The following is a 15,310-nucleotide window of genomic DNA, read 5'->3' as shown; positions in this document are numbered from 1 at the left end:
TCAATATCACTTTGTATTATGTTCAAACAATGAGGTAGAATAAGCTAACCAGCCAGGCATGTAATCATAATACTCATATAAGCTGATGCGATATTCGATTGTGCGTTCAACACCGAAGCACTTAAATTTGACCTCTGCAGTGATAATGTACCTCTGGTAAAGATCCATTTATTCCCAATGATTCAGCACTTTCAGAGGAAATAACTTAGACGCCGGCAATTTAGTGCGTTGGGAATAATTCTGCTTTGCTGAGCATTGTAATAAATGCAAATATTCACATAATTTGCTCCGCCCAACTCCCAGCGCTAATGCTGCTTTTCTTTTAACCAATCAGCTACAAAACCAGAACCGACCCCCGTGACCCGGAGTACACGCGTTTTCCCGCGCTTTGCGCCGGTTGCATGTTTTCTTCACGTTCTGATTGGCTTATTGCGCCATTTGCTTTGTCGTGATTGGTCAGATTGGTCAGGCGTTGATTTTGTGTTTTATGAGTGTCACTTCCCAACCTCCAGAGACGTAGCCAGGATTTGTCAAAGGGGGGGGGGAGGGTCACACTGTGTCACAGTGAGGGTACTCACCACATTGTCATGTCGTTTCCGCCACCTGTTGTAGGTTGTTTGCTTAACAAAGGCTTAACAAAGGGGTGGGGGTCACGGGCACCCCAGGGCCCCCTCCCCCCTAGCTACGCTCCTGACCTCTATTCGAAAGGTTTGGGTTTGACTAGTCAATTTAAAAATAAAGATAATAATTTTCATTGTTAGCATAAAATTATTTTCTGATATTCTTCCAAAGCCGCCAAACTTCACATATAAGTGAAATGTGCTACTTCAGCTGGCTTGGCAATCACTGCCTCACAAGCCAAATAAAGTTTATTTCCAATTTCAAAGACCGTTCTGTGCTCCGATTGTGCACCAAGTTCCAATTTGCTATTTGACTTTCAAAGTTAACATGGTATATAGTAGTAAGGCAATGTTGTTTTTAAGGTTGGTGTCTTGAGAAATTCATTTTTCCAGTCTGCAAACCTGTTCTTCCAACGTATTTTGCGTGCTTTTCATTTAGAGGCAAGACAGTTGTTGCAGCTGGTGAGAATTGTTTGTGACAATGTCACCTCACCTTTGCCGAAGATGTGAATTGCTATGTTTTGTAGAGTTGTGTGCAGTTTTTTCGCTAACCGTAATGATACGAAGAACTGCTAGAAAACAGAAAAAGCCCGAAACATTCCTAATTCAACTCTGACTTAAACACCCTTCTATGTAGTAAACGTGGTTTTCGATTTTCCTTAAACAAACAAACAAACGAACAAACAAAAATAAATATTTTACAATCTGATTGAAGTGAAAAATTTGTAGTTTATTTAGCACCATGTGACACTGAGATATTTCAAAACACAATTTACAAACAGATTCTTCTTCCAAGAGATGATCTAAGCTGCTGATTATTTTTACAGCTCATCTTTAACATCCTTATCTTCCGATTTCTTCTCATCTTCAGGTTCTTTAGCTTCTTTGGTTTCTTTAGCTTCTTCATTAGCTTCTTTAGTTTCTTTAGCTTCTTCATTAGCTTCTTTAGTTTCTCTGGCTTCTTCATTACCTTCTTTATTGTCTTTCGCTTTTTTCGCTTCTTTAGCTTTTTTCCCTGGTCTGTGCGAAAACGGACACCTGCCGTCTTGAGGTTTGCTTTCAGCTTGTTCCTTACCGTCGCGTACCGTTTTAGCGGCAGATAAAAACAGTTCAGTGTTTTTATTTATTTCATCTGTACTCAAGAAGCCATCCTGTGACAAAAAAAAAAGATATATTTTATTCTCAGACTGATATCAACATCACATAACTTTACTTGTTAAAAACTGGATAAAGTATTTCTACCATGAGCGTACGTTTAATATGCGAAGGTAGATAGCCAACGAGGAGGCAGCGTGGCCGAATGGTTTAGGGCGCCGGTGTTGTAATCCGGAGGTCCCGGGTTCAAGGCCTCCACCCGGCCCTGTCACTAGCGGGATTTGTTTCTCGGTAGTCCCGAATCCAAATCCTCGGTCATGCTTTGTAAATAGCCAACTGGTCTGCCTCCTGTCAGTTGGAATTTTTAACCATGTTACGTTTATTTGAAATATTTGTTTCCTTTGTTTCAGTGGCATGGCTGTAAACTAGCTAAGCTTGTTGCTTGTATAGCTAAGTGCATGACCACTACAAATAAGATTTACATTACATTTTCACCAGTTATGTAGCGTAGTAATTCAATAATCATTTCATATCTAACAAGCGCAAGTGGAACAATTGTTCTATTAAAAACGCTCCAAATAAAGAAAACTAAACTAAACTAAAAACAAAATAGGGCATGGTACGATGGCTCATTTACCATGATGGGTAAGCCAGTGAAAACTCGTAAATTAGGTTATCCAATTATCCAGTTTTGTATAAAAATAATTGCTCCAATTGCGCTTGTTCTATATATATGAGATGATTACAGCAAACGAGGCGCGTAGCGTACCTAGTAATGCAAAACCGATTCAAAAGAGAACTTCTTTTGACAGTTAGAGCGAACACTAAAATTTGACTATTAGAGATCTACGATAACCTCGTCGTAAACTAGTTCTTGGTCATGAAGGAACTGTTCTCCGACACAGTGCATCAATTTCTTTTACAGCCATTAGTCATATTTTCCTACCTTGTTTTCGTCCGCCGTGTCCAAGAAGTGTTTCGCTTGTGTTTTCGCTTTAGAAGCGGTGTTAATTGACTTCAGCCATAGCTTTATCTCCTCCTAAAAGAAAAAAATGCGATGTCAACGAAGTATCGAAGTTGTGAAATAACTTTCATATATCACGTGTTCTGATCCGGTGGCAAATCCGTAAACGGAAAAACGAAGATTGCCGAGGTCAGCCCGAAGAAACCAGTTAAACCTTTTACGGTTCCCGAGAGTAGCACGAGTTGTCTCGAGGGTTTCCGAATATCAGTCAAACATTGGGGAAATTTTGAATTATGTACTTAATTAAATAAATATGTTGGTGTATGATCGCAACATCTTCGGATATTCCTAGGAAGTCTTCGGTAATCTTGGGCTATCTTCGGAAATCTTCGGTAATTTTCGGAAAATGTTCGGAAACGACTTCGTATCTCCGTGCGGCCATGTAATGTCCTTTATATATCTGTCATTACATTCCTATACTTTCGGAAACAGGCGCTAATAAAAAACTCACTCGGTCGAGGTAACCATCTTCATTCTTATCCTGCTGGTTAAAAAACGTATCTGCAGCTTTTCCCCTCTCTTTACTTCCCTTGAACATCTTCGCTGAAAATAAAAAAACGACGTGAATTCCATCTGTAAGCACACCATTGAATTCCATTTGATTACTCTTTATTGAAGGTTTATTTTCAGTAGAAATTATAAAGCCAACGTAATTCCAAAGAAGATAGACTGTTCACAGCCCTCTATTTTCTCGTATATTTATTCGATCGTTGAACGCGCGAATAGAATCGCGAGCTGGACGCAAAACGAGCGACTTGACACGGTAGGGGGTGGGGACCGATTCTTTGTTTGGCTCGCTTCACTCGCCTCCCCGTCCCTACCCCCGTGTGCTTCGCGCTCGCTTTGCTCGTTTTTCTTTAGCGTGCGTTGGAAAATAGGGAGGCTGTGAACAGTCTACAGAGGCGAAAATAAGAACTTGCGAAAAGACTTGACCTGGTAGCAGATTTGGAAAAAAGTTTCCTAAGTCAAATCAAGATTGGTTTCGTTCTTCATTTGATTGGCTAAGAAAACAATGTCTAAGCGCTGATTGGTCAGAACATATACTACGTGTTGAATTCAGTGCTGACACAAATGGTGATTAAAGGACCTACGTCACAGTTTGCACATCTTGAAAAGTTAACCCTAAATTTTTCAAGTCCGTCGTTTGTAATCCGTGCCAATCTTCGCCATCCTTAACCGTCCTTGTTCCTTTATGGCTTATTATTATCTCTTTGGTGTTTTTCCATCTTAGTAAACTATTATTTTCAGGTTTTCTCCAATTAAAGTTACTTTTGTTCATGGCCAAAATAACTCAAAATTCCGTGAATAGGAAGAAATTTAATGCAATCTAATGGCATTAGGTACTGCCAGAAATACAAAAATGCTATTTTGCCTTCTACGCCAATTGCAATCTTCACAGATTTTAGCTCGTCGAAATGAATTTTTAACCTGGCTTCAGATCGCTGATTTTGCAAAACATTTCTTCACTTTTAAAGAGGAGACAAAATTGTACGAATCGATCGTGGAATATTGAAATTAACTTGATATTTAACTCAGTTCTACAGTTCAAATCAACAATTGTTGGCATGTATTTCATAATCTTCCATATCTTACAACAAGAAAACTTTCAAATTTGAAGGCGAAAAATTACGGCTCTTGCCTGTGAATACAGACGCCAGAAAAACAAAAAATTTTTCGTAATACCTGATGTAATTTATACCTACTTTTATACTCCTTTAATGATAAACGTCCATCTTTGTCAACGTCTCCAATCGCCATATATTCCTATATGTTAGCAGAAAAAGAGATTTTGATTAAATATATTAAATCAAATATCTTAAGTTACCACTTCCCAATGGGGCTTTTCGGGGCCAGTGGAAACAAAGAATGTAAATGAACATAACATGGTTAAAAATCCCAACTGGAGGAGACAGATCAGCTATTTACAAGCATGCCGAAGAGTTGAACTTTAGAACGGTCTTTCTCTTTTCATCTCTTTTACTTTCGCCGTATTATTATCGTTGGAAAACATTGCCGTTCACTTTCGGGTAGCAGTGAGCAAACGGTTTGTTTTTTTTAGAAGGAAACGGGGTGTTAATGGATGATTATTTGGAGGGTGGGGCAAAGGGAGCATTGCCCCCCTCCCACCCCTTCCTCCTCTTCCTTTTTCCTTGGGAGACTCGCAATTCGTTTATTGCAAAAAGGCCAAGAAGGAACAGGCAATATCAACAGCAGAGAACGAACATAGAAGAGAACAGAGTCGATCGTACCTCATAAATCACATCATGCATGTGTGGCTTCTCTTGGGCATGGAACATGGAGTTGAGTTCATTTTCCGACAACAAATCATCTTTATCAGTATCTGCGTGACGAAATCTTATCTTCTTCTGTTCTTCTGTTGCGGCTGTGAATAGAGATTGACGGTAAAGGAAATAATTAAAGACAATTGTCATACCCAAGTAGATCGTGCCCTTTCGTTATATCGCCTTCGTCTCACCCTTAAAGGAGCTTTGTCACGATATTTTGAGTTATTTTGGCCACACACAAAATTACCTTAAAAATGGAAGAAACCTGAAAATAATAGTTTACTAGGATAGAAAAACACTAAAGAAATAATAGTAAAACATAAAGGAACAAGGATGGTTAAAAATGGAGCAGATTAACACGGATTACTAATTATAAAGACAACCTTGAAAATTTAGGCGGTTAAACTTCTCAAGATGCGCAAACTACATGCGACACAGCTCCTTAACTTTAACTTAAGATGCTAACAAAAGAAAAAAATCGGCGTTAATCATAAAATTACAATTTCCTCGATTTTGATTGGTTTAAAAAAACTCCTATTTTCCACTATTTCACTTGCCAAGTTGTTATCGGACGCTTTGTTATTGGACAGTTCAATAAGCCAATCACATTCAAAGTTGTGGTTGAAATCAACCAATTACAACCTTGGTTTCAGTCACAAACAATTTACGCCTCCTTTGTCAGTCTTTTAATGCAAATTTTCCCTTTATTTCATAACTTGGCTACTCCTCTTTTCTCGGAAATAGTAATTTTTATGATTAATTAACAATTAGACCCGTAACCCGCAAGGGCTATAGGTCAATAGCCCATGAGGCGAAGCCGAATGGGCCACTGACCGGTGGCCCTTGAGGACGAAGGCCTAGGTCTAATTGTTTTAGTATCACCCAACTAGTCGAACAGAAAAGGCAATAATGAAGTTAGCAAATGCAAGTTGAAGAAATATTTATTTGGGAATACAACGAAAGAAAGCGTCACGCTCGATTGCGCCAATTTCGCTACTCGAGGACTATTACTAATAGTCCTCTAGTAGCGTAGCCAATTAAAATGCAGGATTTGTATTAGTCCACTAGCTGGGTGATACTAATTGGTAATATGACTTCGTGTCGTACAATTCGGTCTGTAATCATACTCGTGACAAACAAATCGGACTCCCGCTGCGCGGTCGCCCGATTTTGTCGTATTTTTACAGACCGAATATTAGACTCCACTCAGTCCTATTACCATTACTTATTAGGGACAAGGTGCGTTTTAGTGACTGTCCGATCATTGGTTGAAAGTATTTGTGTTAGCAATTTCTTTTAACTTAACATCCCTATACTTTCTTAAATTTTATCTATAATGCTGAACTGAATCAACTGTTACAAGTTGAAACAAATCGTTTTTAATCAAGAGAGCATGAAGAATACTAGAGTTAATCCTCAAGGTAATGCCTCTTAAGTTATTTTCAGACATGGTACCCAGTTTTCCGCATATTTTACCACACGCGTTGCGTGGGTGTTTTCGTGGAAGATGAAAATGCGTATAAAGCCACTTTGACTGTCCACGTGGGCAAAATCCGCTTGACATGATTGGCTATTTCTTGGCCCACCAGGATTTCTGAAACCAGGTGGAATCTGGACAACAACTTGAGAGGGAACGCAGGGAATAAGGCCTATATGAGCGATTAACTCCTTTCTTGTTATTAACTCAAATTGGTCATCTGAGAGTTAATATAGGAAGAAGAGCACGCTTCCAAACAGAATGAAGGAAGTGTTTGACAAACAAGACCCTTCAAGTGGGGCGATGTTTTTTTTTTTGACCCGTAGGGACAGTGGCGGATCCAGACCTTGAGCTAAATGGGGGGGCCGATATTGTTTTAATTGCCCTGCCGACTTTTCTTCTTTCTGTCATTTCTTCTTTTTTTACCCATAATAAGGGGGGCCCGGGGACCCGGGCGCCCGGGCCCCTCCCCTAGATCCGCCACTGAGGGGTGAGGAGCCATTAGTACCTCCTATGTTTTCTTTACTCATTTGAAATTCCTCCCATGAGATAAGTCCATCTTTGTTCGCGTCCAGTTTTTCCAGTCGATCTTTAGTTTCTCGTTTGTGAATAGCTCTCAAAGCTTTCTGTGTCCAGGCTGTCAGCTCGTCTAGTGATATTTTACCATCCTTGTTTGTATCTGCCTCTGATAGAACCGTTCTGCAAGGAACATAAATAAAGACATAGAGACCTTTAAATACTACCCTAAGTTCTCCATGCCAAAGTTTAAAAAACATTTTCTCTAAAAAAAAAGTTGAGAAGTTTGCCGTAACAATGAGTCGTTCAATCTTATACCTTAGTAATGTTACTATCCCCCAACCCCCCCCCCCCCCGCAACAATGTCGTTTGAAGCGAACGACGCTACAGTTCACACAACCGCTGGAAATTTTGTAGTGTTTGTGGGCGGCAGTAGATTGAAACAAAAACCGCTGTTCTGTTCGTGGGCGCTAAATAAATTAAAACCGAATTGAAAATAAGAGTACAAATCATTTTTTCACAATCATCAGAGATCTATAGTATTTCCAGTCTAGCAAGAATAAAGCAGAAGTAAGGTTTCATATTAAGAGTGTGTTTGTGACAAGCTCGTTCGTTGTTCAAACCTTATTTGAGATTGCTCGAAGACGAAGCGGCGAGCCGAGCACAATCTGAGAGAGCCTTCTGCAAGTATTTCCATTTTTGTCTGTATAAATAGTTGTGTTCAAAATAAAACTTCGGTTTTCCTAGTGACTAGCGAAGTTGAAAGCCCATGTTATATTACCATTGTATTGAAGTATGCACTTACATATTATATATCAGTTTTAAGCAAAATACAAACAAAATCTATTTCAAGTTATATTCAACGTTCGAGTGTCACTAATTATATATGCAATCCCTGGCACAGTTCAAACAGCTTAAATACTGATTAGAAACTATCATATTTAGCTGCGATAAATTGAAAACTTTCAGCCAAACAAATCGAAAATCAAAGGACTGTGAACAAAAGTGTATAGAAGTTGATGTTTTCCAGTTTTGTTTTTACACTCCAGTTAAATAAACGAACAGTGAGATCGAAAGCTCGTAATATCATTGTCTAATAAGACAAAACTATGCACAATTTCTAACGTCTACCTCGAGATTACTAAGACTATCCATACTAAAGGAGGTACACTTACCTCATGGTTTTCGTTAATTCTTCAGTGACTTCTTCATCTGTCATTTTGGCGTCCTCATGTTCTTCGTCTTTGCCCTTTTGAGAAGATGTGTTGTCCGATGCAAGCACTTTTAAAGAGCTAACACATAGCAGCAAAACACAATAGGTTTTCCAAACTCCAGACATCTTGATTAAACGTGACTTTTCGCAGCGAGAGAGCGGATTAGCAATCTTAAAGAAGCTAGCAAATAGCTGCGATTTACCAATTTATTCAAAATTGGGCCACGTTTCCCGTTCGTTCGCGTTACGCCACGTCGCTATAAGTCATATCGGACGATGCGCATTCTAGCGTTGAGCTCATTTGCAATGTCGTCAAACATGGTCCTTTATAACAAAAGAGCTCAAATTTAGAACCCCTTGAGTAAACACGGGAGGGGAAAGGATGTAACCACAAGGAACTGCTTTTTACAGCAAATATTTGAGTCACGAACTCACAAACTGGTCTAAACTTTCCATGATTTTTTAAGACTATAATTAAATTTAATAACAAAGAAATATGTTCAGTAATTTTCAACAAAAATAGTTTTTTTCTCTCACGTGTCACTATCACACAGAGCTTTGTATGCGTCTTATAACGTAAACGGAAAATGTAAATTTATAACGTAAACCCAACCGTCCTTGCAATATAAGTTCTTTTGTTTATGACCAGTCTAGCGTATTATTTTAACCCTGCACAGAAGCACTCATCGATATTCAATATTGCGTCTGACATCAAAGAAGGTAAATTCCACCACAGGGGTCTTTAAGTGCTTCTAAAAAGACTTATCATCTATTTTTTTTCATTGACGAGCCACTTTTCCGTATTACTGATTTCTGCCAGTTTGGTTTAAATTTCTAACATACTGGTTGTAAATGCTTTCACATTACTTTCGAGCCGTAGTTTTTCCGTGATCAATAGGTTTAATGAAAAGATGCAAAACAATTGCTAGATTAACTGTAAAACTTATGAGACAATGTTACTGGACCATAACGGCACGAAAGTGAGCTGCTTTAAATATATCACAAACAAACAAACAAACAAACAAATAAACAAACAGAAAACAGTAGAAACCAACTCGCATCTGTCACTAACTAAGCTCGAACCCAAATCTTCCACGGCCAGAGTCAAACAGAGTGAGATCTGGGTACGAGATTAGTCACCACGTCATGTTTTTACCTCGTAGCCGCTGTTTAACAATATTGCTGTCACAAACTGAATACAAAAACCTGCCTGCTATAAAGCAGTTATACTGTCTGTTTGTTTGTTGCCTTTGTCTTCTTCTTCACGCTCATTCTGAAGTATCTCTCTGTTGAAACATCATTCTCGATTTATCTGCCACTGCACTCTGTGACAACAGCATTGCGACGCGATAACCCAACAGAAACTCAGAGCTTCATAATTCGTCCTTGGCTCCTTCTCCTGTCCGAAGCCCTTCGCGTCCAGTGAAAACTCCTATGTGGTTGAGAATTTCCATTTCACCTAAAACACCATCCTGTGTGGATTAACATGGTAAACTTTCAGTCCAACAACCTTCAATTGCAAGCAGCTTTCCAATTTTCATTTGACTTTTATTACAGTAGTCTTACCTTATTATCATCGGCCATGCTAACTTGCCGTTTTGCTTGGTTCTTTGCTTGAGAGGAAGTATTAACGGCAGCCAACCAAAGTTTCATCTCTTCCTTTAATAAAACGCATTATCAGCGACATGTAAAAAGAATAAGACACTACGAACTGGTATGAAAGGTAGATGTACCCTGTAAGCGGTTGTTTAGTTGGCTGCAGTGCTTCAGTCTTTCATTACAATGGCGGCACTCTCTTTTTTTTTCCAGCGAAGTTTCCTATTTTAGCTCGCCACCTTGGAAACGTTTTAAGAAGCTACTGAACCTGGAAAAAGCTACTCTTTCTAATCTTTACAATGTTGAGTTTCCTTCAAGAAAATATTTTTATTTCATTTCACAGGGAATTTAAGACAAGAATAAATGCAGTCCTTAATACTCACTTTGTTCAGTTTTCCATCACTATCTTGATCAAGCCTTTTGAAAGATTCTTCAGCGGTCCGTTGGTCCGTGCTGCCAGTATCTACCGTTTTACCTGCAGGAAAAAATAGTTAGCAATTTACGCGGGTCAGCATCATCTAATTGAGGGCCTCTCAGGGTTTTTGGGAGCAAGGGAACTTGATCATTTATTTCAAGGGAACAAGTGATATTTTTGGGATTAATTTGAGCGAACAAGGGATATCTCTACATTTGAAGGAAACTTAGTGACAAAACATTTTAGGTAACAATAGAATTTATTATAGGGAACAAGGGAGAAAAAGTGAAATTTTAAGTGGATGAAGGAAATATGCTATCCCCCCTTGGGAGGTCCCTACTTATATCCGATGCTCACCTCCCCTAGAAAAATGGTCATTAAAATCCGCGAGATATGTTTACCTTTGTACTCATCGAATGATAGAAACCCATCTTTGTCGGTATCCACGAATTCCATGAATTCCTAAAGAGATTACACAGTGCGTCAGGAGAGGATGAAGGGTATAAGAGAGTCAATCCCCTATATAGGCTTTATTCCCAAGGAAATCCCTCTTAAGTTATTTCTAGATCTTTATCAGTCTCGGAAATGGCCAATCCTGTGAAGCTAATGTTACTCACGTGAACAGCTAGTCCACGCGTAATTTCATTCTCCACGAAACTAATCACACGCAACGCGCCTGTAGAAGAAGAGGGTATTACGTCTGAAAATAACTTAAGACGGATTACCTTAGGAATAAGGCCTATATGAGGGATCAACTGTCTTAGTCTTCATTGTCTCGTGAATGATATACGTTGTAACAGAGGACAAACTCAAACTCGCATGCAGTCAACGGTTAATTCTTGACTCGTGGTCAAGGAGAGCTTAGATACGAGCGATACAAGAAGCAGCAAAAATGCCTCAAAACAAAATGGCGATCAGCACGTGCGTTGTACATCTTTATAAATTTCAGGGTTGTACTCCGCAAAAATTAATGTGAGCTGAGAAACCGCAAAAAATACCGCTTGAAATAGCTACATTTGACCAACGTTGTATCTGCACATTGACGTGAGGAAGTCCACATTGTTTTTAAGCGCCCTGAAACATGTTAATTATGGTTAAGGGACTATACTATTATTTATCACACGACTAAGTTAGTTCAGAGGGGCAATTACTTAAATCAACCAATTAGATTGCTCCATTGCCGGTCCGATATTTCTCGAGTATTGGAACGGGAATTGTCCCGAATGATCTCGCGCGACCATTCTAAGTTCTTTAGTTTCTTGAACTAAGCTTGCCAAGGAACGTACGGCGAGAATATCAACGTTTGGTCTTTTTTGTACGGACCTCGTTTCGATATACTAAAAGTATGGCCTTCACGGTTGGTTAATAAGATACATATATCAGGGTTTACAAAGAACAAAGAACACAACAAAATCTTACTTCAACTATGATTTCAAACATGTTTGGATTTTCTTCAGGATGAAACATAGAAATCAAACCATCACGTGATAGTAAACCGTCTTCCTTCGCGTTAGCGTGATCAAATCTTCTTTTGTCGCGCTTTTTTTGTTTCTCTGTAAAACCTGCGAAATAACATCGTGAGACAATTGACCCTTCAAGCTAGAAACTTCAAAGTTCTATTATTTTTAATCCTCGCAATTTATGTATTCGTGATTTATGTTTCAAGAATGATTCCTAGCTCAGTTGAATCCGCAATAAAAAACACATTAAGCTTGTTTCTAAAAGGAGTATTTGCCATAGTACATAAAGGCCTAGAATTTTTAAAAGTTCCTAGAGCACAGTACAGTCAGTCTTTACGCACCCTACCCCCCCCCCAAGCCTCCCTCCTCCTGACCCCACACAAACATAAAGGGCGCTATCACTGACCTCCTCTGTTTTCAGCGCCCTTGATATATTCTTCCCAAGAGACCTTGCCGTCTTTATTCGTGTCCAGTGTCTTTAGCCGATTCTCGGCCTCTTGTTTGTAAAAATTCTTCATACTCCTGCCTGTCCAGGCAGCAAGTTCTTCGACTGATATTTGACCATCTCCATTTTTATCAATTAATGGAATAACCAACCTATAACAAAGAAAAAATGCTTAGCTCGGGTACCCAAGGAGTAGTTTAGACAAAATCCGTGCTACAGAATATGGATAGCCTGCGAGCGGGCTCACGTTGGAGCACAAGCACGCGCGAAATAAAGCGGTAAAGCCGCGAGACAAGACTCTACACCAGACTCCTTCCCGCCGAATCGCTTTGCTCCTCGCCGCTCGCGCGTGTGACTCAAAGGTGAGCCTGCTCGCAGGTTAGAATATGGATTGCTGAATTGTCATAAACCAACCGCCTTCGTTGTATGAAGCTAGGAAATGATAGGGCCAAACAAAAAAACGCGTATAATGATATGGGTATGAGCCCCGAGGGGTTACTCCCATATGGAAAGGTCGGGGGTGCCCGTCAGAAAAATTGAATTAAACCTCTAAAGGAGACCAATCCGGGCGTGGCTGGAACTTAACTTGACCCCTAAAAGATACAAATGTTCAAGAAAGGAGCTTGTACACCGGAGTCAAGAAACCGGCGGAAATCAGGCCTAAAAACGGAAATAAGAACGTTTCTTTTATTATTTTTTCAAATCCACCCTAAAAGATACTTTGACAGCAAAAAATAGTGGCGTTTCGTCATCAACACCCTAAGTGGGATCAGAATCCTTGATTTATACGCGAGAAGACCAGACACGAGACGACGAGCTTCCCCGACCTTTTCACATGGGACACTCCACCCAAGGTATGAGCATCCCCTTGTAAAAGACTTAAAACTATGTTGAGTACCCCATGTCCTTAAGCTTTTTCGCATTCTCTCTCACTCTAGTGGTGATCGTTATTTTTGTTTCTTCTCGCCATTAAGAGTTGCTATAATTATTTCGCTTTAGCAGCTTTCAGTTGGAAGAAATATTGCGTGACGACCGAAAAAAGAGAAAAGCTCATGAATGTCACGCAACGCTTGCCTTTCGAAGGCAACAGAGGATGTCACAATGACGGCAAAGAATTTCCGGTTAACAGTAACACCTTAAAATCTTTGTAGCTTTGTGTCAAAACGAGAAGATATAAATTAAGTCCATTGATCGAAAGTAAATGATATTGTATCAAATAAAAACAACGTGCTCTGCTGGTAAACCTTAACACGTAAAATTTTTTACTCACAGAAACAAGCTACAAAAATTCATCCCGCCAAAATGTCATCAAATGCAGGGGAAAGCTTTTGGTGTGTTTAAACTCATTCATCTTTTACCAGGTACTGTTAAAACGTAAAAAATAGCGTTATGTCACTAACCTGAGATTCGCTTTATCCTTGTCCATGTCTGACCGGGCCGTTTGTCCTTTAAGATCCGATTTAGGAATGTATGATCTGTCAGGTCCTTTAAAATTTGCTGTTATTCCCCGACACAAAATGCAAGTTAATAAAAATATCAGGAGCGAAGCCATGCCACTGCAACGTCTGTAGTCTTAGATTGCTTGGGAAATAATCAGACTCGAAAACTATCGAAGAAGAGCACCGTCGACGGCAACGCGAACAATAATGAACAAGGGACTTTGTCTTCGAAAATTGCGTGACATCGACACTCCGCTTCCGGTAAAGTTAATTTTTCATAGAATGAAGATTCCTCTAAACTGAAATCAGATAATACTTCCTCTAATCTCTTAACTTCATCGGATCGTCAGTTGCACAGGGCGAACCGTTAAAATCGAGTTATTCGCGGAGACATACATGTAGGCAGGAATTGCAAGGTAAAACTTGTTGTGTTTCATTTCCCTCAAGGGATACTCGTTCGCATCGGTCACGCTTTCTACAGAATGCGTTACGGACATGCTGACTATTCAGTTTTAGCGCGAGAAGTTGAACCAAGACGATTATTCCGGACTCCAGATAATCCTGGCGTTACTTGTTTTGCAGATAATCTCACAGTTCCTCTGTGATTCTTCGCTTTCTATCTGCAGTCGCGCCTACATCCGTATGATGATCGTACCCCCATATCCCGCGGGAAAAAGGAGGACAGGAATACGAAAGAGGGGCGCAGGCTAAAAAATGAAAGAAAAAATTACGATCTTGTCCTGCTTCAATCTAAAAATTTCACGAAAATGTTCATGATGAAGGCATAAATGGGCCCGTTCAATGCTCGATGTTTACTTTTGGAAAAAGTACATGGAACAGGGATGAATTTTGATCTCTATTAGGTAGTGAGGGAGGGGGGGGGGGGGGGGGGAGGTGACGTGTTGTACTTAGGTTTAGTAAGGATTAGCCCAAAAGTTTTTCATCAATTGTTGTTCTTAAGTTTTACATAATTAGCTTTAAGCACCTTACGAAAAAAAAAAGTATTTAGTCTCTTTTTGTCCAGTGAATATTCTTACAGGTGTTTCAATAAGTTTATTCCCGCTTTCCGGTCAGTCTTGTAACTCAGAGCACGGAGACTCCTTTTGAAGGCGTTGTGGTATACTCTTCAAACAAATATTTATTTGACGCTCATTACCAGCGTTCGGGGATAACGTTCTGGCTTTAAATCACTATAAAATACTTCAGGTTCCCCTTTTGCAAATGCTGTCAATGTCAAAAATATATATCTATGTATTGCTAAAGACTAGACTTTCTGTAAAATTTATGGTAAACACTGAACAGGAACGGTCTAAGCGTGCAATACTCAAAAAATGGCAGCAATTACTTGCATCCATGAATTAAATAACTTCCGGTATTATTTGTAGCTATCAGACAAACATATACTTCAACATAGGTCATTCGAAAAAACAGTAGAAACTAACTGTATGATCAAGGATGTCTCGCTATTCAATCAATTACATTAAGACACATACTGTTGTCTTGGTAACCTCCCTGGCCAGGGTTGTTCGAAAGGCGGATAACGCTATCCGCTAAAAATCACTATCCAGTGGAAAGTGGTTTGTTTTGTTAAGAGTTATCTACTGGATGGTGATTTATCAGTCGAAACAACTGGGGCCTGGACAACGTTATTTTGGAGTATTCATTTTAGTTATGCCTAACAAAACAATCAGTCTTCTTTGTCAGTCAAAGTAGTACAAGCGCTTG

General features: G+C 39.5%; 2 protein-coding genes across 3 annotated transcripts; both read right to left on the bottom strand.

Annotated features, from left to right (window-relative positions):
* Positions 1 to 1,336: 1,336 nt before the first annotated feature.
* LOC145461178 (reticulocalbin-2-like) lies at positions 1,337 to 8,356 on the bottom strand. Of its 2 annotated transcripts, XM_081445635.1 has the most exons (8): positions 8,193 to 8,356; positions 7,010 to 7,200; positions 4,989 to 5,122; positions 4,443 to 4,503; positions 3,191 to 3,282; positions 2,662 to 2,754; positions 1,591 to 1,771; positions 1,337 to 1,560 (listed from the first exon to the last, which is right to left on the bottom strand). In XM_081445635.1, the coding sequence occupies exons 1-8, from the start codon at positions 8,354 to 8,356 to the stop codon at positions 1,442 to 1,444; spliced, it is 1,035 nt and encodes a 344-aa protein (XP_081301761.1). In that variant the 3' UTR covers positions 1,337 to 1,441. The 2 variants fall into 2 exon arrangements, with proteins under 2 accessions (XP_081301761.1, XP_081301760.1); XM_081445634.1 differs by having other exon boundaries at positions 1,339 to 1,771.
* A 1,247-nt stretch (positions 8,357 to 9,603) lies between these two features.
* LOC145461247 (calumenin-A-like) lies at positions 9,604 to 13,699 on the bottom strand. The gene is made up of 7 exons (XM_081445639.1): positions 13,547 to 13,699; positions 12,108 to 12,298; positions 11,661 to 11,803; positions 10,643 to 10,703; positions 10,210 to 10,301; positions 9,797 to 9,889; positions 9,604 to 9,702 (listed from the first exon to the last, which is right to left on the bottom strand). Exons 1-7 carry the CDS (start codon positions 13,696 to 13,698, stop codon positions 9,604 to 9,606), a joined length of 831 nt encoding a protein of 276 aa, XP_081301765.1. The 5' UTR covers position 13,699.
* Between the last annotated feature and the right edge of the window lie 1,611 nt (positions 13,700 to 15,310).

The sequence above is a fragment of the Orbicella franksi genome, chromosome 1, assembly GCF_964199315.1.
Source record: "Orbicella franksi chromosome 1, jaOrbFran1.1, whole genome shotgun sequence".
In the NCBI taxonomy this organism is placed as follows: Eukaryota; Metazoa; Cnidaria; class Anthozoa; order Scleractinia; family Merulinidae; genus Orbicella; species Orbicella franksi.
Note: the sequence above shows the minus strand (reverse complement) of the source record. Positions and strands in the feature narration are given on the sequence as shown.